This window comes from Antechinus flavipes, chromosome X, assembly GCF_016432865.1.
Source record: "Antechinus flavipes isolate AdamAnt ecotype Samford, QLD, Australia chromosome X, AdamAnt_v2, whole genome shotgun sequence".
NCBI lineage: Eukaryota > Metazoa > Chordata > Mammalia > Dasyuromorphia > Dasyuridae > Antechinus > Antechinus flavipes.
Genome location: NC_067404.1, coordinates 65533132 through 65560517, shown reverse-complemented (window position 1 = coordinate 65560517; position 27386 = coordinate 65533132). Strand labels below are relative to the sequence as shown.

Here is a 27386-nt window from a genome sequence, read left to right as displayed (position 1 = left end):
TCAGTAGCTATGTTCTGTCCTTGTTGCAGCATCTGTCATTCCTATATTGTAGGCCATGGCCCAGAAATCCAAATTCCATCTTCACAATCAGCTGTTTTAGATCTACTTTGGATCTAGACAGCATCATGCCTCTGCATGTCTGTCAGATGGGGACAATACCCATCCCAACACCTGTAACAGTGGGTCTTGCCCCCTGATTCCAGCCTTCTCCATGGTTATGAAAGCAATTAATTAAAAAAGGTATCTTGACTCCTCAGGCAAGGTTTTCTGACTGTCAAAGGTTAGAATTCAAACTCCGGGAGGAGTGGGGCCTTGGAGGACAAACACAATGAAGATGCTAGTGATTGGGAGCAATTCATTTCCCAGCAACATTCTCATTTCCTGCAAGGATATAATACACTCATTTGATTTCGATGAATATGGAGGATTTGTGGATAGGTAAAGCAACTACATTTTTTTGCTTAGAGATCTGTGGCATATACTTGTGAAACAGTTGGTCGACATTAGGGTTGACATTTGTGGTCGAGCTTCAGGCCTGGTGTCAGTTTCTTAGCACCTTCCTGTACCAATTCCAAAGCATAAAGAATGAGGAGTTTTCATTGGGGAAAAAATTGGGAGTGTGTTAAAATAGCTTAAAATGTTGTTAATATAGTTGGACCCTTTTTACTCTTTAAGGCTTAAAAATATTAATCCCCCAGAGTTTCTATACTTTTCCCATTTGTCAAAAATCAATTTCCTCTCCTGTTTGGGGGACTATAGTGAAAGTATGGCTGGTTTTGTTTAACAGGAGAAAATTCAATTTCTAAAAGGGGTTTATCTTAGAAAACCATCTTTGTGAGTATCTTGGCACCTTCAGCTTATAGCTGATGCTACTTTGGAAACTGTTATTTGTTCATTACTATCGCTGACTATAAACCAAGGAAGTACAAAAAGGCAGATTAATAAGAGTAACCCTTTGAGCCCAAGAGAAACTTATTTTCATTTTTTTCTTTTATTTCAAGAACTGCAATTTAGAGTAAGAGAACTGTGTTCTAATCCCACCTGTGCCACTTACTACCTGTGTGACTTTGGAACTTAACTTCTCTGTATGTCAGTTTCCTTATCTGTAAAAAAAAATGAAGGGTCGGCAAGCAGGGTTCTTAATTTAGTGTTCAAGGATCATTTCAGAGAGTGCGTGACCATGGATGATAAAATACAATAAGATCATTATTTCCATTAACTTCTAACTGAAATTTACAATTTCCTTCAATTACAAATTTTTTAAGATACTGTGATTTGGAGAAAGGGGCCATAGGCTTCATCAAATTGCCAAAGGGGATCATAATGCCAAAAAAAGTTAACAATGCTTAGATAAGAGAGTCTTTGGGGCCCTTCCAGCTTTAATATGTGATCCTGTTATCATATAAAAGCATGAATAAAATTGGGATGGAGAAAATAAGAATTGGAAACCAAATTAGAGCACTATAAGAGAGGAACAAGTGTGTTTCACCCTTGAACATCCAATTTCTACTCCATTTACCATTATTGACTTTTTACCTATCTCAGCATATGGGCTGTGTTGGGTCCTCTTATCAAAGGTCAGGACAACAAGCCAAAGTTTTCTTGCTGAAATTTTTATCTTTGAATCATAAAAAAGACATGATGATGCTATCTTATGATATCTGATGTGGTTCTAGGTGGGCCAAATCAACCTAATCAAGCCTTATGAATCTGGGGTTAAAGATGAAACCTTCATCTGAACAAGATATAAATGTGACTTCTAAATCAATAGAGCTCAACAGGATGATTTCAATCTTACATGAACTCATGCTGAATGAAGTGAGAACCAAGACCCAGAACCGACATTGGCCACAGCAACCACAAAATTATGTGATGATCACCTGAGGGACTTGTCTCTTTTCAACAAGGTGGTGATTCAAGACTATTCCAATAGACTTGTGATGGAGAGAGCCATCTGCAGCCAGAGAGAGAGAACTATAGAGGACTGAATGTGGATCAAAATATAGTATTTTCACCTTGTTGTTTGTTTGCTTGGGTTTTTTTCCTTTCTCATGTTTTTCCCCCTTTGATCTGACTTTTTACACAGCACAATGAATATGGAAATATGTTTAGAAGAATTGCATATGTTTAAACTATACAGGATTGCCTGCTATCTTGGGGAAGAAGAAAAAGGGAGAAAAACTTGGAACACAAGGTTTTTCAAAGGTGAATGTTGAAAACTATCCTTGCATATGTTTGGGAAAATAAAATACTATTAAATTTTTAAAAGTCCTTCACAAGCTGCTCCCTCCCAAAAAATCAATGGAGCTCAAACAACAATCTGTAATTCTGCTGGACTTAATCCTCTCTACCATAGTTATTTTAAAATAGTGATGAATGATAACGGCTATGTTGTTATTTCAATAACTATTTCCTTTTAAGGTAAGAGCTTATAAATAACTACTCTTATAAATAAGTATCCTTGAACCCCAGGAAGGGGCCATCTCATATGTGTGTATATATATATCAGCCTTGTGATTTAAGGGTCACTAAAGGTCCCCACCCCAAAATTTCCCCCCAGCCTCCCCATTGTTATAGCATGCCTAAAATTGTCATATCATCTGAGCATGTGCAAATGTTATCAGAGAATTTATCACATACATTATTCTGCTACTGTTAGAGTTTTCAAATCCATTTTATATCTGGTATCTCATTTTATCCTCATAATCTCCCTTATGGAGATGTGTGGAATAAAGCAAAGGTTAGGGGCAATTAGGTAGTGCAGTGAATAGAGTGGCAACCTTGAACTCAGGAGGACCGGAGTTTAAATCTGACCTCAGATACTTCCTAGCTGTCTGCCTTGGGCAAGTCACTTAACCCCAATTGCTTCAGCAAAAAAAAAAAAAAATTAATAAATAAAGAGAAGATTGATTAAGAATGAGGAAGAGGGGATAGAGTGCCAATTAGAGAGCTCAAAAAGGATTGTTTAGTTATACTATGTGTCCTATTGAAATTAAATAACACTTCTCAGAATGGCAGCTTGACTTACGCTAGCTTCCTTCAGAATCTCATGAGGAGGAGCAGAGTGTCCCAAGAGGACCAAGGGAGCAAGAGACTCAAGAGAAGAGCATGGGCGAGGGTATGCTGGTATGTGTTTTCTCTTTAGGGAGAAAAATATAAATAGGACACACTTTTACATTTAAATTACATTTTTAACATTTGTTCAGTCACTTTCTTAAGTTCAGACAATCAACAAAAATAACAAATAAGTCCTGATTTTGTATCATTTGCCCTTTTAAAGCAAATTCTCACATTAAAAATTTAGCAATTTGCCCTTGCTGGCTAGAACTCCTGAAGAGGGTACAGTTGAACTGATAGGGTTGAGTTTGGGAAGGAAGGAGAATGCAGCTGGAGCCAAACTAATGACCAGGAAGGTACTGAAAGGTGAAGGGATTCAACTGTAGAGAGAAGGAAGACTAAAGAGATATGGAATGATACAAGATGATGATCAGTTGCAAGAATTTCCAGAGTCACCAAGAATATCACTGATGGAGGTATGAGAGAGGAACAGCTAGACTTTGAAAATGTTCTCCAGTAGAAAAGAGAATCACAAAATCTAAGAGTTTGAAGAGATATCCAAGGGTATCTAGTCCAACCTCTACTTGAATAAGAATCTTCTCTAAAACACTTTGGACAAGTAAAGCAGTCACTTGGCCTCTAATTGAAGACTGCCAGTAAGGGCAAACCCATCATTTTCAAAAGAAGTCCATTTCACTTTTAGACATCTCTAACTTTTTAGGAGGCAGCTAGATGGCCCAGAGGGTAGAGTGCTAGGCCTGGAGTCAGGAAGCCCTGAGTTCAGATCCAATCTCAAGATACTTCCTGCCTGTGTGAGTCTTGGCTAGTCACTTCACCCTGTTGCCTCAGTTTTCTCATCTGTAAAAATGAGCTGGAGAAGGAAATGGCAAACCACTCCTGTATCTTTGCCACAAAAATCCAATGGACAGTACCGGCATGTAATGGTCCATGAGCTCACAGAGTTGAACATGACTGAATGACTGAATAATAACCATTCTTGGATGATTCTTCCTGTTATCAATCCATCAGCATTTATTAAATGGTGACCATGTACTAGATAGATAGTATTCCCCTACTGTTGAAGGCAGGGAACATAACTACAAGCAAAAAGAAAAGCAGCTCCTGCCTTCAATGAGCTTACATTCTAATGGGGGAAGAAACATAAAAGGAGCCGAAATTGGTCCAGGAAGGAGAGTACCTGCAAGGGGCATGACAGATAAGACTGTATTAATGTCTGGTGCAAAATAAAGAATTTGCCATCATGCCTCCATGCTGTTCCCCTTTTCAGTTTCCTTGTATGTGTTGCCTTCCTCCATTGACCTTCTTTATATCTGTATCCCAAATACCTTTCTTTGTATTCCCAATACTTAGCACGGTGCCCAGCACATAATAAATTATATAAACATACAAATGTTTGTTGACTGACAGACTGTTCACAACCTTCCATTCAACTGAAGCTGAAGAAGTGTTCCTATTTCTCCATAAAGCCTTCTCTTGCCCCACAATCACTTGAAAACAATACTTTTGGCTTTTTTCTTCATTTATCCTAAACTCAAATTCCTTCAGAGTTCCAGCTACCATTTTTTACAGGCCCAAGTTTCTCTTTGGCACATCAGTTCAGCTACTTGCCCTTGTGTCAGTGCATATCTTCAAAAAAATTCTATGACTTTCTCAATTAGTTCCCTATTTATCTACTTTGTTCTCTTTATCTAGTCTTCCATTTTTTCTCTTCATTCGAAATAATTTCTTTTTTTAAACAACTTATTTATTTAAAACTAAATACAAAACAAGAAAAAGCCAAACAGAAAAACAAAAACAAAAGGAAAACAAAATAAAACATTATCATGTACCCAAACAGAACAAACATCAGGGTGAATTCAAAATATATAGCAATAAATTTTCATTTCAAGAAAGCATATATAATAATAGAAAGGATTATATTCATGATTGTGCTTTTTTTTTTTGCTCCCTTGCAGGTTATTCTTTTATTCTCTGCTGTGCATTTTTTACTTTATTCTTTTCTTGCCCTTTCATCCCACCACTCTTCTCAAGCAGGCTACAGTTAAGTACAGATATATTTATGTGCACATATACATATAGAAACATACAACATACATATATCTATATACATACATATATACACTTACGTGTATACCTACACAAACACACACACACAGACATAGATATGCATCTAAAATAATATTCATATGACTGACAATGTAGATTTCTGTTTTGACTGCATCTTTGTTTGACTTTTTCTGAGATCAATGATTACTAGTCCTACTCTTTTTTTCCTTAATAAATTCTACTCCTGATCCTTGTTATAGTGCTTATGTATATGTCTTATTTCCTATCTCTGCTAACTCTTCTACTTTAATTCTGCTCCTTAACTTGCCTTGCTATTATTTAACCTCCTTCCACAATTGGATGCCTCACTTACCTTCTCACCTCCCCCTTTCCATTCCTATTTAATCTCATTCCCATTAATCTACAAACCTTGTCTGTCTCCCCCTTATTTCTTTATAGATATTGGAGGGTGCTATATCCTTCATGTTTTGTGTGTGTGTGTGTGTGTGTGTGTGTGTGTGTATTGTTCCCTATTTAAGCCATTCCAGATGTGAATAAGTTTTCACACTACTAGCCCTCCTCCCTCCTCTAATGCCTCTGTTTTGGTTCTTTGCACTTCATTTGTATAGGATAATTACTATTTTTACCTTTTCCTAGACAGTTTTGCTTTTTAGAATCAGATCATACTCATCTCTGTGCCAATCTGTTCTTTTGGACTACCCGATTATTACTGTCAATCTTAGACATATGGTTTACATTTCCACATATAAAACATGAACAGTTTGTCTTTATTAAGTCCCTTGAAATTAGTCTTTGACCTTGGCTTTTATATGTTAAATTTTCTTTTGAGTTCAGGTTTGAATGAGACAAAATCCTTAAAATTTGTGAGTTCATTGAAAGTCCATTTTTTCCATTCAATATTAAGTCTAATTTTGATGAATATAATATTTTTGCCCACAGGCCTAATTCTTTTGATTGTCAATATTTAATATTCCAGGACCTGCAGTCTGTTATTGTAGCTACTGATTAATCCTGTACAATTCTAATTATAGCTCCAGCATATTTGAATTATTTTTTGTTTCTTGTAAAATTTTCTCTTTGATCTGGAGGTTTCAAAATTTAGCAATAATGTTCTTATGTGTTTTCTTTGTAGAATGTCTTTGAGGTGGTGATTGGAGGATTTTTTCTCTCTACTTTTTCCTCTTGTTTTATCACATCCAGACAGGTTTTTAATTATTTCTTACATTACTTTGTCAAGGTTCTTTCTTGGCAGGTAGCCATTTAATGCTATTCCTTGGGGACAGATGAAGCTTTTTTTACTTCAGTACCCTCCTCTGAAGACGAACAACCTTCCCTATTCCCACAGTAAGTTTCTATGGTTGGATTCTTCTTTATCTGCTCATTTGTTTTAATGAGAACTATTTTAAGCATCTCTAATTTGGGGGGGTGCCTCTGACTTTCCTTCAGCTCTCCTCTCTAACCTGTAACTCCAAACCAAAGACCCCCCCCTTCCTGCAAGTGCTGTTGGCCAGCGAAGTCACTGCCACCTTCCCCTTCACCCCTCCCCCATGCACTCACCAGCTGGCCCTGCTCCTTCCCGCGCAGGGCCTCGGCTCTGCGGTGGGCGGGGCCTGGCGTTCCTGATCAGTCAAGGCTTCCTCTGCCATGAGTCTGCCCGGACTCAGACCCAAGTCCTCCACTTGCTGTGGGTCAGACTGAGGCTCAGAGGGCCTCAAGCCCAAAGCCCCCACTTCTGTGGGTCAGACCGAAGCTCCCTCAGTCAGCCGGGACTCAGGCCTCAACCCCCCCTTCCTGTGGGTCACACTGAGGCTCCCTCAGTCTGCGGGATTCAGAACCAAGCCCCCCACTTGCTGTGGGTCAGACTGAGACTCAGAGGGACTCAGGCCCAAAGCCCCGACTCCCTGGGGGTCAGACCGAGGCTCCCTCAATCTGAGGAACTCAGGCCCAACCTCCCGCCACTTCCTGTGGATCAGAGCGAGGCTCCCTCAGTCTGCGCGGGACTCAGACTGAAAACCCCCACTTCCTGTGGATCAGAACGAGGCTCCCTCACTCTACGGGATTCAGACCCCCCCCACACTTCCTGTGGATCAGAGCGAGGCTCCCTCAGTCTGCGCGGGACTCAGACTGAAAACCCCCACTTCCTGTGGATCAGAACGAGGCTCCCTCACTCTACGGGATTCAGACCCCCCCTCCACTTCCTGTGGATCAGAGCGAGGCTCCCTCAGTCTGCGCGGGACTCAGACTGAAAACCCCCACTTCCTGTGGATCAGAACGAGGCTCCCTCACTCTACGGGATTCAGACCCCCCCTCCACTTCCTGTGGATCAGAGCGAGGCTCCCTCAGTCTGCGCGGGACTCAGACTGAAAACCCCCACTTCCTGTGGATCAGAACGAGGCTCCCTCACTCTACGGGATTCAGACCCCCCCTCCACTTCCTGTGGATCAGAGCGAGGCTCCCTCAGTCTGCGCGGGACTCAGACTGAAAACCCCCACTTCCTGTGGATCAGAACGAGGCTCCCTCACTCTACGGGATTCAGACCCCCCCTCCACTTCCTGTGGATCAGAGCGAGGCTCCCTCAGTCTGCGCGGGACTCAGACTGAAAACCCCCACTTCCTGTGGATCAGAACGAGGCTCCCTCACTCTACGGGATTCAGACCCCCCCTCCACTTCCTGTGGATCAGAGCGAGGCTCCCTCAGTCTGCCCAGACTCAGATTTAAACTCCCCCACTTCCTGTGAGTTAGACTGAGGCTGCCTCAGACCCCAGCTTGCCCCAGGGCTCCCCGCTAGCTGTTTCAGCCCAGCCAGCCAAACGTATTTACATTTCACACCCGTAAAACCCTGTCCTGGAATCATTTTTTTCCCCAGGAGGAGCCCCATTCTTGTTTTCCACTAGACTATGTTCACCCCGAGGCACAATTTTGCTTCATTTGTGGGGGAAATGTGGAAAGCTTGACATTTTCTGACTTACTGCACCATCTTCCCAACATCCTCCCCAAAATAATTTTTCTTCGTGTCTTCTAACTTTAATTCTTGAGAGCTTTCCGTTGTTCCTAGGCTAGCTTCCCGTGCCAAATTTTTCATTTTAGATGTTTTTTTTTTCTGAACACTGAAACTTAGACTACTTTTTAAAATAAGCTGAAAGAAAATAAATTTATTTTCTATTTAACTAACTTGTTCCTATACGTTCTTAATGTCTTCTGTTTTTATATTGCAATTCTCGTCACTTCACTTCCCATCCCTATCCTCTAGGGCTCTTCCATATAAAAAAGAATATGGTGTTGGTTTTGTTGTTGTTGTTTGTTTGTTTTCATTAGGAATGTCTTTAAAGAAAACATATTAACAGTCTCTACCAGGCTCTCATTTTAAATATGGCGTTGTCTTACTGTGTTTCTATAAGCACTATATTCATTGATTTGAGCTGAAAAGGACCCTAATGATCAATCCAATCTCTCACTTATTTTATTTTTTAAAATTTTTATTTTAATAGTATATTATTTTTCTAATTACATATAAAAATGGTTTTCAACATTCATTTTTGTAAGATTTTGAGTTCCTTTTTTGCTCCCTGCTTCCCTTAATTCCCCCCTCTCCAACACAGCAAGGAACCTGATATGGGTTATACATGTACAGTCGTGTTCAACATACTTCCATATGAGTCATGTTGGGAAAGAAAAATCAGAACAAAAGGGAAAAAACACGAGAAAGAAAAAAAGGCAAAAACAAAAAAGGTGAAAATAGTGTGGTTCAATCCTCATTCTGTTTCCATCATTCTTTCTCTGGATGCAGATGGCGTTTTCTATCCAAAATCTGTTGGAATTGTCTTGGATCACAATATTCCTGGGAAGAGATACGTCTGTCAAAGTTGATCATTGCATAGTCTTGCTGTGTTACTCTGTGCGGTGTACTCCTGAGTCTGCTCACTTCATTCAGCATCAGTTCATGTAAGTCTTTCCAGGCTTTTTGGCTGCTCATCATTCCTTATAGAACAATGGTATTCCATTACATTCATACACTGTAACTTATTCAACCATTCCAGAACTGACAGGCATCCACTCAATTTCCAATTCATTGCCATCACAAAAAGGGCTGCTACAGATATTTTTGTACGTGTGGGTACTTTTGCCTCTTTTATGATCTTTTTGGGACAGAGACCCAGAAATGACACTATTATATTCAAGGATATGCACAGTTTTATACAACTGCTCATTTATTGTGCATGTTACACAAATCAATTAATTACTCGAAGGGTACATATATGATTGTCATTTTTTTGAAAGTCACTTAACCATTTTTGGTAAAAATGCATCCATCTGGATATGGCACTCTTACGCTTATCACAAATTGTTAGATGGTACAATGTTTGGTACGTGAGTTGGTCTTATCTCTGGAGAACATAGCTAGAAGTCATATGCCCGTGGGAGACTCAAGTCTGGACCCTGAAGAGCCCAGGAGCCAGTTCATCAGCTCCCCTTTGTCAATCAAGGGGTTTATTTCAACAGGGCAGTGGTTTCTTTATCATGTCATCTGATCATTTCCAATTAAGAGAGAGCCAGCATGGTTTAGTTCACCTGGCACCAATATGAGCTGCTTCTGAGAGAATGGCTCTAGGAAATTTTTTAGGGAATCACAAGAGGCTTCTAGAGTGTTCCACATTACCAATGTCACTATCACACAGTTGAAATCCCCCAGCATTATGTGATAGGAAAGGCTCTAGTCAAAATGTTCCTCATTCCTCAGCTTGTCATTGAGATGCTGATTCTGAATAACTCTCACCTCACCATCTGAGGACTCATGTGAGCTCCTGTGGAGCTTTATCCTAGTCATCTGAATTCCATACCTCTGATATTCATGGTAGAACAATCACATAGGATCATCAATATCAAAGAACATCCAGAGTGGGAACTCTCCTGGCTCTTTCTTCCTGACAGTTACATGAAAGCATTAGGGCCAGGTATCTGGAATTATTATTCTAAGATCTTATGGATGCCATTGAACACCACGTTTCAAGGCACAGTGAGAGTGAAGAGGATCATCCTGTCTGACATCTTGGACAAGTCCTTGGGGTTTAGGAAGTAAAGGATCATCTGCTAGTTTTTCCCACTAGTAGAAAGAAATCTGTCACTTGGTCCTCTGTGCTCATATAAACAAATTAAAGAGATTGAATCTGAAAAGGCTGAGATTACTGGTGTTTGTATTTGTCAGACAAAGAAATAGAATAAATAATAAATATAATTAGTGATAATGTAAGAGTTATTGTAGCAGGATAGGTAGACCCATTCTTGTTTCCATTCACAATCAAGTACCTCACCTGGTATACCAGGTAATAAATGAGATGATAAAGTCACTGGGCTTTCTTAATTACAGCTCAAATGATCCAGTATCCCATAGTTGTCCCTCAGGAGTCAGAGATACTGTCATCTACTTCACTCCACCAAATTCTTAACTCTGATGCCAAAGAAGGTGACCTTGTAAATTCTTCAACAAGGCAAACTGAAAGGATTGCCAAGCTATCAAGTTGATGAATTTCTTGGGGGACAGAACTCTAAAACTGACAAGTACTTAGGTCATGAAAGTGTTCCACATTACCAATGTCACTATCACACAGTTGAAATCCCCCAGCATTAGGTGATAGGAAAGGCTCTAGTTAAAATGTTCCTCATTCCTCAGCTTGTCATTGAGATGCTGATTCTGAATAGCTCTCACCTCACCATCTGAGGACTCATGTGAGCTAGAAACTCTGAAATCAGTACTTCATCTTGGAAGAACTATGATTTTTAAATCATTGCTCTGAGTGCTATAGTCCAAAAAAAAAAAAAAAACCTAATCCGTTTGCATCCAACTTGGGGAATGAGGTTTTTGGCCACAGCAGCTTCTCAATATTATTGAATTCATTTATTGGCTGGGTCTCAGACAAATCTCTAAAAGAGTCAAAAAGAAATGCTCTACATTTTTGGCTGCAGAGTCTCACCTTCACAGGCCAACTGAAGTATGAGTTGAATTTGTTTGACTTGCGGGGAATTGGCCTCCAATACTTATCATGAGCAATGAAAAAGGACCTCATCAGATATCTCATGAAATGATATTTCTTCCTTGTTTCAACTTCCTTTCATTTTCAACAATTAAGAATGATTTTATTTATATTTATATTTATAAGAATCAGTTCCTCTAGTAATATGTCCACTCAACTGGATCCCCAACTCAGATTTCACATTTACAATGCCTGCCGACAAAATAATGCTTAAAGACAGCATAAAACTGTGCTAAAAATTAGCACCTTATGTCACAGTTACCAACACAGCAGAAGCAGAAGGGGGCCTGTCTAGGACTGAGAAGATACTCACCTCAATGTCCTCATCTGCAAAATGAAAGGAGGTGTTATTGAGGGTTTGTAGTCAAAAACTCTATCAGCTTTTGCTTTTTGAGCCTGAATGAAGGAATGAAACTGAGTCCTCAGACTTTGTGCCAGCTTTATGATTATTTTTCAAACTTGTTTAATTCACTGTGACTGGAAAGGCAATTTTCATTTCTGTTTTTCCTCCATCTTATCCTTGGTTGATTTCTCTGGATGATCCAGCAGAATTCCTTCAAGTACACATCTAGCTTGGATTTTTAGGAATTTTTCCTTTCTCATTTAATTATTTGTCTCTCTGATTTTAGGAGAGGCTCTAGCTGTCAAAAGCCATACATGGGAAATTCATTTCTTCAAACGACGATGTTTTAAAAAAAATTGGTCATACCAAAAACCTTTCCAATTTGGTCAGACTAAAAGACTTTTAATTTCAGGACTTGGTCCAATAAATTATTAAAACACGATAGATTACTGTGAAGTTCTAGGTGTGTGGAGACATGCTTCACCTAAGGATATTAAAGAGGCTTTTCAATGTTTTTTATTCCCTTGAAATTAGGTTTCATTAGAATTTGTTAGGTCGACATTTCATCTTGTTTTAAAATTCTTTGAGTTATCTAGCTTTGCAAAGGGGCACACAGACTCCTATGGATGAAGTAAACATTTTCTTTAAGTGAATAGGTTCAGAAAATGTACTGATGATATGTTTATTTGACTGTAATATGTTGCTCACTTAGGTCTACCCTTAACTGCGACTTGGGATCTGGCTGGAATATTGGAATAACATAAGGCCCCAGTTACCTAAAATAGTAATCTACTTAATTGTTGAGTAGTGTTGAGTTCTTTTTTTTTAACCACTTCCCTGCATGCTGAAAGGATACCCTTATAATTGATTATGGACCATCCCAATAGTAAAGATAAATAATGAACCTGAAAAAAAGCTTATATAGAGCTTGTGTTCACATATCCTTACCCTCTCTTACTTATAAGATTTGAAGGGAGCAGAAATAGAGTCAAAGGGAGTCTCAGCTCTCACCCAGCATGGAATCTTGGTGTGTTGTACTGAGACAGAGCCTTCCAATTGGAAAGGGAAATAGGGCTGATGATCAAGCCGTCATAGCTGAATGTGAGGATAGTTGTGGAAAGTCAAAGGAGAAGGGAGCATAATTGAGCAAACCAGTACAGCAATTGATCTTAATTAAAGAAATGTAGTTTTGGCATTCAGGGGAAAAGATTTCAGAAAGCTATCAGAGAGGAAAGCCAACCACAATGGCTGCAAAGATTCAGAATGTTTTACCAAATTTTTCATCCAGTAAACTAGTAGCATTGCTGAATTCTCATAGTCCCTGCCCATTTTTGAAAAATTGATTTTTTATATACTGCAATCCACATCAACTAGATTTTGTATCCTATTTCCATAATCAGGCTTGCTTGGTAGTTCTGGGTGGGGCAGCTCCTAGGAGACCTTTTAAAAAACAGTATTTCATTTTTTCCAATTACACATAAGGACAGTTTTCAACAGTCATTTTTATAAAATTTTGAGTTCAAAATTCCCTACTACTTCCCCTCCATACTCTCCTTTCACTTTCCCAAGATGACAAGCAATTTGATATAGGTTGTACATGTATAATTATATAAAATCTATTTCTGCATCAATCATGTTGTGAAAGAAGAATAAGAACAAAAGGAAAAAACCACAGGAAAGAAAAAAAAGGAAGTGAAAATCACATGCTTCGATCTGCATTCAGTGTCCATAGTTCTTTCTTTGGATGTGGATAGCATTTTCCAACATGAGTATTTTGGAATAGGAGACCATACTGGGCTGCTGTTTTCTGAGCCAACAAGAACTTGTCCTATGGAGGGAGAAAATTTAGCCAAGCGATGATCCCCAAACTGCTTTTTGAACCAAAACCCCATCATTTCTGAAACCAAAGCACAAATGTGTTTCTTAATTTTCAAAGGAACTGATCAATGTGTGATTTTTTTGGGGGGGGGAGGAGTATATATAGAGTGGAAGTCCCAAACATATACCATATTTATTACCCCATGCTGAGCAGGAAACCAAGTTATTTTCATATATCCATCGTATTTGAGATTTTTACATGGCTTTCAAATAAGGATAACAAAAACTATTCTGGAAAACAATCCAAAGGGGTTTACAATAATGAAGATGATAGAAGTTTAACATGGTCCTCCTTTGTATCCCTATAATCAAATACAGTGGTTGAGTGTGAAATTGGTCACAGATTCCTAATGTCTTTGTGTCTTTTTTTTTGTCAGAGAAGACAGAGGACAAATACTTATGCTAATTACAGAAGTGGAAACCTCAATCATTCTGCAAAGCATACAAAAGACCCTCTCTGAAAGGGTTGTTTCTAATAGCAAGGATGATATGAATGTCATTCTGATTTGAATCTGAGGGGAAAACCTCTGTTTTTTCAGACATAAACAGGCCTTAGGGTTGAACTAGACCAAGAAAGATATCAGAGGCAATCTATCTAGTCAAACCCTCTTCAATGGAGTAATCAGGTTGGCAATAACATTCATTTCAAAAATAAATATAAAACTTAGATTCCTTTCCTAGGCCACCATGGAAGAAAAGGAGAGCCTGCTGTATGTTTTCCTTTTTCCTTTCAGGAAAGCATATTTTCATGTCAATTATACAATACAATATTGCCACCTAGTGAAAGGGACATCAGTCATTATTAAAAAGCAAAAACAGAGAAACCCACCAAGAAATGGTTTCTGTGTTTCACATCCATCTTCTGCCATTGTTTAATGATTTCAGGTATTAGTGTAGCCTACAAGGAAACTCGAGTGCAGTAGAGTTCACTTCAAAAATAAACCATTAGTCTAGCTAGAATAATAACAATATATGGCTTATTCTCTTTAGGTTTAAGGCTTGACAAAGTGCTTTAGACCATACATCATCTCAGGCTCAGAAATCTGTGACACCATGTGCTTATCCTCATGCTCCAGATAAGAAAACTGAAGAGGTCAGAGACAGAGACTTCAAAGAAAGTCTCATCTACAATCACATGAACATCCCCAAATCCAAAGAACTAATGGCATGCTTAACTATACTGGCAAATTTCTCTAGTTTTGAACAGTGAACTTTTTCTCCCATTTGATGATTGTTGAATTCACAATAAGAAAGGAACAAATCTAAAGAATTAAAGTTGCTTTAAAAAAAAAACAGGGCTCAAAGAGAGGAGAGTGGATGCAATGGCCAGGAACAATCACATGTGTAGTCAGTAAGTCTGTAGCAGAGAGCAAACCCAATTGGATTCTTTTACCACTAACTTGAGGCAGCACTGAGACAAATCAGAGGAGAAACTTTTAAACCCCAGTCCAATTCTGTTTTCTGTTGTGATGGTTACTCATTCTTTGTCAGAGGAAGAATGTTTCCGCCTCTGGTCAGAAACCCTGAAGGTCTTCTCAGCCCAGATTGGGCTTTTTTTTTTTTTTCGGGGAAGGGGGGCGCTAGGTACTAGGTAAAAGAGGCCATTCTCTGCCTCAATTCTTACCTAGCCTTAATAACTGAATGGCAGTAGAATCAGTCAAACTGAGACCTGTTAAAGACCTTAGCTTAAAAAGACCAAGGTCTCCCAATGCATCCAGGGCCATCTCTAGTCATCCTGATCTACATATCTGGCCCCTGGACTCAGCTGGCTCTGGAGGGAAAAGTGAGGCAGGTGATTTTTGCGCAGCCCTCCCTCACTTAAATCCAATTCACTTACAAATCATGGCATGACCTCGCTGATATCTTGGTCCTCTTTGAGAAGGAAGGACAAACAGCAACAGCAACAACGATGATCCTCAGCAGAATTTCCTTGTTATCCAGGCATAGGTCATGATTAGCAGGAGTGGAAAGGAGAGAGGATGAAGCAGGCCATTGGATGTTGCAGTGTGTGTGTTGTAATCATTACTAGTCCAGAAGAGAAGCAAACTAAGGTGGAGGCCACCTAAATAAAGGGAGGACAGATCCAAAAGATGGTGCTAAGAGTAGAATCTGTCTGGGCAATTAGATATGGAGAAGGAGATAAGAGAGATAAGAGGAGACAGAAGATTAATGATCGATGCTACAAACATAAGTTACTGGCGGAGAAAGGCTTCAGGAGAATGCTACTCTCAGAAGGGACTAGACATCCCAGATTTAGAAACCTTTGTCTCTATCAGTGAACCTTGCCAGAAAAAAAAAATTGCATAGAGTCCTGAGAGTTTTTCTGAACTTAATTCAGATCTTCCCAACATAATAATTGTGTGCTTGAAACAAACATCAGGATGAGGCTGATTTGGAGGAAGCTACTGCAGAGAAAGAAATTTAGCATCTTCTTTCTTGATGCCAACTTATAATATACAGACCTCACTAAATCAGACTAAATGAGGAGAGAGTCCAGTCACAATGATAGTAGACCAATTTCATAAGGCAGTTTTATTTCTTTCATATTAGGAAGACAGCCTGAAATGTATTGAAGAAGCATAGTTGTGGCTGAGAGGACTTGAATGCAAATTCCAGAAACCTTATGAGCTTTTCTGTGATCTTGGAGAAAAAAAAATAAATCAGTCTGAACTCCCTTATTGGAGATAAAATAGAAACTCTATAAAATGAAATTAATCTTTGTAAAGAGCTTTGGAAAAAAATTTTAAGTGAGCTATTTTTTATGTTGGTCAATTAGAAAAATAAGGATTTTTTAAAACTGAGGTCTATAATTTAATAAATGAATAAGATTGATTTGACATATTAATTGAGTTTTAGATGACTCCAAACTCCAAGTTTTTCTCTCTTGTCAAAAACATATTTTGCTTAGCTGCTCTTATTCTACAGTCCCAAAGCTGGGAGCATGGAAGTGAAGAAGAGGAGGAAGAGGAAGAGGAGAGCCAGGAAGCCAGCTCTGCCCAATCTTTTGATAATTCTATCAAGAGATTACTTAATCCCCAAAAGTTGTGGGGGGAAAAGAGAAAAATATCTGGAAAAACAGAGAGGATGCTATTGGTAAGCAGTTTGTCAAGCTACTGAGACCCTATATTTATACCCTCCCCCCATTCAAATCTAGGAAGGCACCAGGATAATTGTTACCCTCGGGGTGAGCCCAGTAGCCCACAGCAAAAGGCGGAAAGCACCCAGATCTGTGTAGAACAGAAGGGCTTTCCCTCTATTTCCACCCCCCACCAAAAATCCCTTGGGAATCCCAGGTCTTCTCTAGCAACAAGAGCTATGGCACCAACCTGATTGTGCTCAGTAACCAGCTGACAGAACTGCCTCCTCCACTATTCACATACCTGAATAGAAAAATGAGTCATAAGTTGGAGGCGGCTTTTTTTTTTTTAACAAATCGTGATACAATAAACATACAAGCTAGAAAGGCTAAATCTTCATCAGAAATACAGGGTATCAGTCAGTCTCGATGGATCCGAGATGGAAAGGTGGAAGAGACTTCCGAAGGAGGGGGGAGGACTCTTCAAATCCAGATCAAGAGACAAAATGGAAGAGATATCAAAGGATGAATGAAACTGAGCAATAAATATTTAAAATATAATAAATATGTTACAAGAATGAAAGATGTCATTCTCCAGTTTTTTTTTAAAGCATTAAGGAAATATATCATTTGATATTATAATATAATAAATACACCAAAATGATTTAAGGAAATTTCAGTTTAGGTTTTTTTTTTCTATAAAACAGGCTCATCAGTGAGATTACAAAGTGACTAAATATCCAGAAAAATATCACAGCAAAGATGAAAAGATAATGAAAATAAAATTGAACAAGTCAGAAGGTGACATCTTTGAAAGTACCAAAAGGAATGTTGTCGTTCGGTCATTTGCAGTCATGTCTTACTCTTCATGACCGCATCTGAGATTTTCTTTTGAGAGCAACTTACCACTTCCTTCTTGAGCTCATTTTACAGATGAAGAAACCGAGGCAGACAGGAGTCACACAGCTAGTAAGTGTCTGAGAATACTTAGGACCAAACACATTTGAAACATGGAGAAACAATTGACTCTGTTTTCAGAAGACATCCAAAAATGCAAAATCTAGATCTCAGCACATCTGAGGCCCTAGAAAACTTCCTAAATGGACAAAATCAGGCAGTGCTACACAATTAGAGGGCAGGATCCCTGCAATGAAATTTCCTCCCGAGATGGAAAATTAGGGCCTGAGGGTCACTCCCCTGCTCAAGAATCTTCAATGTTCACTTTCTGTTTCTAAAAAAAAATAAATTCTTCAGTTAATATTTCGAGTATTTACCCGAGTTATTTTATACTTATTTTACATTGATCAGAGACAAATTGATAACCCCAAAAATCTAAAAGAGAAAAGGGGGAAGGAAATGAATTAAAGCTGCATTAAGACACTAGAAAAAGGACCAATTACCTTCACCCAGTGAGAGCCCAGAAAGACAAAAAGGACTCAGATATAAAACTAGAGCATCTTTTTGTTGTTGTTGCCACAGTCCCAACCTAAAAAGCTACTGGGAAATGATCCAATGACATTAGAAAGAAACACAACTTTGAAAGACTTCAGAACTTGGATCAATTAATGTTTCACCGGAGAGATGGCAAACTTTAAATATAGAATCCGACTATGTTTTTAGACTTGGCCCACATGGGAATTTGTTTTGTAGGACTATGGATATTTGTTTATGAGGGTTTTCATTTTGAAAAATTGTTCAATTGGGATGGGGGCGAGAGTGGAAGGAAAAGATGGCAATTACTTTTACAAAATAATTATTTTAAATTTAAAAGGGGACAAAACTAGAGTGCAACAGATAGTTTTATAAAAGAGAAATTATAGAATTAAAAGCTAACAGCCTGTGCTAACAAAATTTATACAACAGGAAAATAATGTTGAAAAATAAATGATTTGAAGGCCACTCCTCTCTTTTACAGAGGAGAAAGTGAGAGCCAGTAAATTCTTCAAAGTCACAAGGGCAACAGAGTTCAGAGGCACAGAGATCTGAATTCAAGGTGTCTGTGCTCCCAAGAGCCATCTGTACTGTATACTTACAGATATTGCAATAATTAATTTTTATAGTGGTGCTGTATTCTAGTAGCTGAGTTATTGAAGATTTAATTGTCTACAGTTTTAATATCATATTAATTTTAATATATTGTTTCCATTACATTACTTTTATCATAAGTATACTATTTGAACATATGTAAACATAGTTTTATTTCATATTCCCAGGATTTGATTATATTTGTCTAATAAAAAACAATATACTTAGATAGGAGAAAACTTTATTTTTTTTTTAATTTTAATAGCTTTTTATTTACAAGTTATATGCACGGGTAATTTTACAGCATTGACAATTGCCAAACCTTTTGTTCCAATTTTTCCCTCCTTCCCTCCACCCCCTTCCCTAGATGGCAGGATGACCAAGGAGAAAACTTTAAAGCAGCTTCCCCCAAAAGTGCAGAGTCTAAAGTCAAGTCAAAATAAAAACTCTCAATGAACATAATATAACTAAACCATCAATGAAACTTACATGGTGACAAGTTGTAGTAACCACATGAGCCCAGGGCTGGCGCTGAACTGCCCCACCCACAAGGCTAAGTGGAGCAAGCTGGGGGGAAGGGGGGGAAGCACACACTGGGGGGATGTGTGGTGTGTGTAGCGTGTGTATTGTGGGGGTGTGGTATGTATATAAGTATGTGGGGATGACTATGTATATGTTTTATGTATCTTGTATGTATACATGGGGTATTTGTGTACATTGTATATCTGTGTATTTGGGGAGTGCTGGGAACTCCAGAGGGCCCCCAAGGGCTGTGACACAACCAGGGAAGGAGAGAGGAGCAGCCCAGGATTTCTAGAACAAGTGCACAACACCCCCATCCGGATCCATATGCCCCACTGTCACAGATTCCCCCTGCCAACAAAAACCACCACTCAGACCACAAACAGTGCACACCTCACAAAATACACACTATATTTCCACACCATACTACGACCCACACCTCACAGAAATCCCCGTGCAACTACAAACACACCACACACCCAACACACATCACACACTATCCCAGCCTCCCCCCATACACCGTATACACACGACATCTCCACATACACAAATACAAACCATATACACAGTCCATACACTAAAAACCACACAAAAAAAAAAACATAAAACCAGATACACATACCACAGATGTAACACATGCTCCAATCCACATGTGCTATATGCATACACATATATACACATCCCGTAATACACACTAGACAGCCCACATATTTGCACACATCGCACACCACACATCTATACAATACATACATCACACAAACTACACATAGACACAGGCCCAAACAATACCCATAGACCATACACAACTAACATCACATAGACACAGATATACAATGTACACAAGTATCCTGTGTATACATACAAGATACACAAAACATATACATATCCATTCCCACATACTTATATACATGGCACACCCCACAATACACATGCTACACACATCACACATTCTACAGCACACCTCCACATACACACCATATACCACACACACAAAAATACAACTTACACATAACATATAACACAACCTGCACAAACACATACCCCCACATGTAACTCACATACACATGTATGTCACACAAGTTTACATACCACAATACTATATACCCAGATTATATAATATACATCAATACTATTCATACACACACTACATAGATATACTTTACAACCCACATATACCATATACACTCCATAAACATCCCTCCACATACAAAATACTTCACAATATACTATATACACTAATATGTACCACACACATATACACATGCACATCCACCACGCATGAACATACAACGCCAACACCACTAAACATACATACACATATAGCATACCCGTATATGCATATGCTGTGTCTTACATATACACATACATATACTACACATTATAGTGTAGTATATACACTATATAGCGCCATGTATGTAAGCTCCTCTTACATACATACAATACATGCACATACTAGATACACACATACGATATCCCCATAAACACACTCCACATACCCCCATATATACACACATTCCACAAACACTTCCCTATACATATAATATTCTATAATACATATAATTATGCAACATAACACATAAAACATATAAATATACTACATATCCCATATCTATCTCTCTGTACTCACACACACACACACACACACACACACATCACATCACACTCCATATATACACTGCGTATCCATATATACATACATACACATTCCAAAACACATCCACACACGTATTATATACACACACTCACACACAAACGCTAAACCCTACATATATATAATACACATATACATACACCATACCACACACTCTATAAACACATCCCCCTACATACACTACACAGAAACACATACAGCACAATGCATACACATACTACACACACACACATAAATACACAAATACCAAACCCTATATATATACACACATATATATATATATATATATATATATATATATACACACTACACAACATATATACCCTCCCACATATCATATACCCTACACATAATATAGACTACACATACCACACACACTATACCAGATATCTCTCCAGATATCTTGAGAACTACTCGATCGTCTACCTCTAATAGTTGGAATTAGCCAGGGGTTAGGTCTTGGGTAGGTACTTTATATGAGTCAAATGAAAGGTCTTCATAGTCAGTGTACTCATAGCTTCAGTATCAGTGATGGCCCATGGCTTTGACTGGGAGGTAGGGGTCATAGATGTCGTGTATCAGATATAAGATGCATAGGGATGGGAGGGCAATTAGGACAAGGATAACTGCAGATATGATTGTTCAAATGGTTTTAACTTCTTGGGCATCCATAGTGCTGGTATGAGTTAATTTTGTTGTCAGTATAAGAATAAGAACATATAGTATAAATGAGCTAATTAAGAAGAGGATTATTAGTGTATGGTCATGAAAATATATGAGTTCTTTTATGATGGGGGAAGTAGCCCAGTAGCATAGGATAAGGCATATAAGATATACAGGGTTTAAACCTGTAATTTAACTTTGCCATAGTTATTTTTTTATAATTACAATTGTAAATATCCCAATACACATAACAGACACACAATGACATAGACACATACAATCCCACCCACACACATATACATCACACATTTCATATACACACTATAACACATACAACATACATATAAAGTATACACACAACACACTTAATACATATACTACACACGTACCCCCACAACCTCCTTAAAGATAATACATACACACCACATACTCTCCCACCCACAACACATGAAACACATACACCATACAATACAGCAAACAAAGATGCAAACACTTCTCCCATGGCCATCCACAGCTAGCACACACATCAAAAACACATACACCCCCCACAATACTCCTCACACACAATACCCCATATATAATACATACCACACACATGCACAAACATATATTCCACCCCACAATACAGATATCACACAATACATACCACATCCCAAAATTGAGATTATACAACACCCAGAGACATACACACACTCGCTGTACCACACCCACCCACACATATACAGACACATGCCTCATACTACACACATATATAGAACACATTCTTTCTGCACAAAACACATGCCATACAATACTCTCTTCCACACCATATACAAGCAGCACACACAAAAACATATCCCCAAACTCATACTCCCCACAGCAATACACACAATATATACACACCATCACTTCACAGTACACAAAATAATCAGTCCATAAATAAACATTTATTAAGTGCCTTCTCTGTACTAGGCACAGTGCCAAACACTGGCGAGACAAAAAAAGCAAAAGATACATACATAGTATGGGCATGTATTGTGTGTATGTATGGGGTATATGGAACTATACAGTGTATATTTGTATGCAGGTATATAGTTTATCCATGGTATTGTGGTTTTTTACTTGTGTATAGTGGATATGTGTGGGGTTTGTGTGTGTGTGTGTGTATATATATATATATATATATATATATATATTATATATATATATGTGTGTGTGCGTGTGTGTGTGTATGTGTAGTATATATGTGTGTGTGTGTGTGTGTGTGCATGTAAGACATGGTATACACATATATAGGTATGCTAAAAAAAAAACCCTTAAAATCTAATAGGGGAGAAAGCTTATAAACAGATATAAAAAGCAAGCTATGTACAGGATGAACAGGAAATAGTTAATAGAGGGAAAGCACTGGAATTAAGAGGGGTTGAGGATGGCTTTCTATAGAAGATTGGACTTTAGCTGGGATTTAAAGGAAGCCAGGGAAACTGGTATGTGGAGCAGAGGAGGAAGAGGCATGGAGCCCACAGCAGGAGAAAGGGTCTTGATCATGCAACAGCCAGGGGGCCCGTGGCACAGGACTGAAGAGTACATGCTGGGGAATAAGGTATAAGAAGACTGGAAAGGAAGGATGGGGCTAGATTACGAAGGGCTTAGGAGGCCAGAGAATTTTCTCTTTGCTTCCGGAATCAATAGGAAGCTACTGGAATTTGAGCTAGGTGCAGGAGGGGAAAATAGGCTGGGGGGGGGGGGCAAGAGGCATTCTGTTACATGATCTGCCCTTTAGAAAAATCACTTTGGTGGCTGAACGAAGAATGGATTGTAGCGGGGAGAGACTTCAGGCAAGTGGACACACCAGCAGGCTACTACAGATTGGCCCAGTTGTGAGGTGACGAGGGCCTGCACCAGACTGAGGGCAGTGTCAGAGGAAAGAGGGGAGCATAATTGAGAGATTTTACAAAGGTAAAATCGTCAAGTTTCAGCAACAGCTTGGATATGGGGGGGTGAGAGATAGTGAGGAATCCAGGGTGATCTCTAGTTGGGAGCTTGAGGGACTGAGAGGAAAGTGGTTGCCCTCTACAGTAACAGGGAAGATAGGAGATGGGGATGGTTTAGTGGAAAACATAATGAGTTCTGTTTTAGACACATAGAGTTTAAGATGTGAACTAAATATCCAGCTTGAGAGATCTGAAGGATTTGGATATGAGACACTGAAAGTCAGCAGAAAGGTTGAGGCAGGGTAGGTAGATCTGAGAATCATCCACATAGAAATGACAGTTGATGAGAGGAAGCAGTATAGAGGAAGAGTAAGACAAAGCCCTGAGGGACACCTACTGTTAGAGTGATCTGGGATCTGGTGTGATCCAGCAAAGGAGACCATTTGATTGGCAGGAGGAGAACCACGAGAAGGGGGGGGGGGTGACTCAAAAACCTAGAGAAGAGAATGTTGAACAAGCTGCAAAGAGGTTGAGGAAAGGGAGAATTGAGAAAAGGCCATTGGATCTGGCAGCTAAGAGATCATTAATAAATTATAGAGAGCAGCTTTGGTGGATTGATAAGGTGGGAAACCATATCATAGGGAGTTAAGAAGAGAGGGATAGGAAAGAAAATGAAAGCACCACCTATTTTTGATGCCTTTTTGAAGAGTTCAATCCCTGAAGGCAGAAGTGAAATAGGATGATAGGGAGAGAAGAAGAAAGTGAAGGTTTTTTTTTCAGGAGGAGGAGACATGGACCTTTTGTAGGCAGTAGGAAGTCCGGGTGAGCAAGCACATGCAGGGTGTCTGTGTGTGTGTGTGTGTGTGTGTGTGTGTGTGTGTACTGTATGTCTATGTCTGCTGTGGGGAGTGTATGAGGTGTAGACAATGCACACGTGTAAAGATTATATGTATCTGCAGGTGAAAATGAGCTCACAGACAGGGAGAGCTTAAATATAAATGAAGGAGCAGGGATAAAAAGGGGGCAATGTGTTGGAGGAGGTCGGATTTATCAAAACTGTTTGAACAGGTGGAGGGGTGAGCCTTCCTGAAGACTAAAGTCACTTCATCATGTGAAACAACAGGGGTGAGGAAGGAGAGAGAATCAGAAGGCATCTGAGTGCTAGGAGCTGAGGACGGAGGAGAGAAGAGGGAGCTCACTCCTCAAATCACATACAGATACATACAGCACACTCATTCAATCCCCAATACACCCCCATACGCAATTATCCCCCTTCCTTCCTCCTTCCTCTTTCAAATACACACACACACACACACACACACACACACACTCTAGTTTAAGCATTGTAAGCCTCCTCAGCAGGTGCCAATGTCTGGGCCTCGCCTCCCCCAGGGGAGCTCAAGAACGGGTGAAGGGAAGGGGAGAAAGAGGAAGAGAAATGGAGAGAGAAACAGAGAGATACCGAGACAGGAACAAAGGACACAGAGACAGGCAGAGACAGAAGAGACAGGGAGAGAAAGAGACAGACAGAGACACAGAAACAGGAGAAAGAAACAGAAGAGAGACACAAAGATACAGAGACGAAGGAGACAGAGAGATGGAGGCAGAAATAGAGAAAGGACAGAGACAGACAGACAGAAGAGAGACAGAAACAGGCACAGGAGACAGGGAGACAGAGGGAGAGTTGACAGAGACACAGAGATAGAGACAGAGCGCGCGCGAGAGAGCGCGCGAGCGAGAGAGCGAGAGCGAGCGCCAGCGCAAGCCGCGGTTGCCTAGCAACCGGAGGTCGCGGACACTGGAGTCTTTTTTTTTTTTTTTTGTGCGTGCGTGCCTACGTCCGCGCGAACTGCCCAGAGTCTTCGCCACCACCGCCGCAACAGCAGCAACTGGCACTGCAGCAACGACTGCAGCCACAAGCCCGGGCTCCTCCGTCGCTGCCGCCGCCGGCGCCTCAGAAGCAGCGGCTGCTCAGCCCAGCCCGCCTGGCGCACCCGCTTTCGCTCCGCGCTCCGGGGAAGCCGCGGCGGCCGTTGGCCGAAGCCGGGCCACAGCGACCCCCGCTGGCCCCGGACAGCAGTGACCAACCGTAAGTGGGGACCACCCCTCTCCATCCCCTCCCCCGGCTGCCGCGCCAAGCTCGGGGACCTTGGACAGCGACTCTCGGTCGCCTCCAGCTAGGGCCCAGGTCCGGGCCACGTGGCCCTCCGCCATGGGTAAGCCACCCTCCCAGGCGCCCGGTTTGCAGACCGAGGACTCTCTCATCGAAGGAATCAGTGACCAGGTGCTCGTGGCCGTGCTCTTCGGTTGCGCTTTCCTGGTTGTGGTGGGCTACGTCCTTCTCAGAAACGCCCAGCAGCACATCCATCCCAACAACCGCGAGCTCGTCCGGGTACTGAGAGAACAACTCCACCGGGAGCAAGATCCTCCGGCCCCTCGACCTCAGTTCTACACGGACCTGTCCTGCCCCATCTGTTTACATCACGCCTCTCTTCCCATCGAAACCAACTGTGGCCACCTCTTCTGCGGCAACTGCCTCATTGTTTACTGGCGTTACGGGTCGTGGCTCGGGATGGTCAGTTGTCCGATCTGTCGCCAGACGGTGACTCTGCTGTTTCCTGTGTTCGCTGAAGATGTCCACTCCGTCGAAGCCCGGCGTTTACATCAAGATATCCACGACTACAACCGAAGGTTCTCGGGACAGCCCCGGTCTGTTATGGACAGACTTTTGGATCTCCCCACTCTGCTGAGACATGCATTCCGAGAACTGTTTTCTGTGGGAGGACTTTTCTGGATGTTTCGCATCAGGATTGTCCTGTGTTTGGTGGGAGCTTTTTTCTACCTGATATCACCTTTGGATTTGGTTCCTGAAGGCTTATTTGGGATTCTGGGGTTTCTGGACGATTTCTTTGTTATCTTTCTCTTGCTTATTTACATCTCTATCATGTATAGGGAAGTAATAACACAAAGGCTGAACAGATGAGATAGAGGTTGGACAAGGTTCTTTGCTGTTGTCATACGTGTCCTTAGAAAGAACCACTTGAATATCATTTAACAGGTTCACAATACTAATGTTCGTAGCTGGTATTTGTATAGGTGTTGAATGTCTGGAAAGTGCTTTGTAAATGTCATCTCATTTGATCCTCAAAACAACCTTGAGACTTAGGTGCTATTGTTATTGTCCCCATTTTACAGATGAGAAAATGGAGGCAGGCAGAGGTGAAGTGACTAGCTGTAAGTTACACAGCTAGAAAGTGTCTGATACCAGGTTTGAACTTAAGACTTCCTGACTCCAGGTCTGGTGCTCACCATATTGATACTGAGAGCTCTATTGCTTTAAGGGTTGCAAAGTGCTATTATCTAATATCTATTTCTTTTGACCCTGAAACAACACCCTGGAAAGTCGGTGCTATCATAATCTCCATTTTGCACAAAGCAAACTGAGAGAAAGGTTAAGTGACTTGCCTAGAATTCCCGAGCTAGGAAGTGTCTGCAGTTGGGGTTGAAATGAGCTTTGCCTGACTTCAAGTTCAGCACTCTATCCACTCTGCTACCGAATTGGAAAAACATCCGGTAAAACATAGGGAATTATAATTAATGTGTTGATGGAGCCAATATTAATTTTAGATCGATAACTACAGCTAAGTATATTTGTTCAATGATTCCAAAATAGTCTTCTCTGAAATGGTGAGATTTAAAGAAAAAGGAATACTTTGATGGTATCTTGATTTTATTTATCTCCCCAAACCATTCCCATTAGCAAGACTAGGATTATGAGAGGTGGAAAAGGGGACTTGAAACCTCATCTAGTCCAAATGAATCATTTGACAGATGTGGAAACAGACCATGGTCGGGGGGGGGGGGGAGGGGGGAGGAGGGAGGGTCTTGCTCAAGGTTGCACAGGTAGACGGTGGCAGAGTCTTAGCTCAGATCCAAATTCAAATCCAATGTGACCCCAAATCCAATGTGATTTCACTGTAAGCTTATATCATTTAGCCACTATCTATTGTATTTATGTCTCTTCCGTGGAAACCTATATGATGTGTAGGTATCATGTAAAATATTGTTAATAAAGTGAAATGTTGCATGAAATATAAAGAGTCAGTTTGATTTTTGGTATTGGCTAATGTCTGTACACCTG

The 27386-nt window shown here is 40.2% G+C and overlaps 1 protein-coding gene across 1 annotated transcript; it reads left to right on the top strand.

Moving 5' to 3' along the window:
- Positions 1-24668: 24668 nt before the first annotated feature.
- LOC127542636 (E3 ubiquitin-protein ligase RNF170-like) lies at positions 24669-27108 on the top strand. Its single transcript, XM_051968375.1, has one exon. It carries the CDS (start codon positions 25458-25460, stop codon positions 26226-26228), a length of 771 nt encoding a protein of 256 aa, XP_051824335.1. The 5' UTR covers positions 24669-25457; the 3' UTR covers positions 26229-27108.
- Positions 27109-27386: the final 278 nt, after the last annotated feature.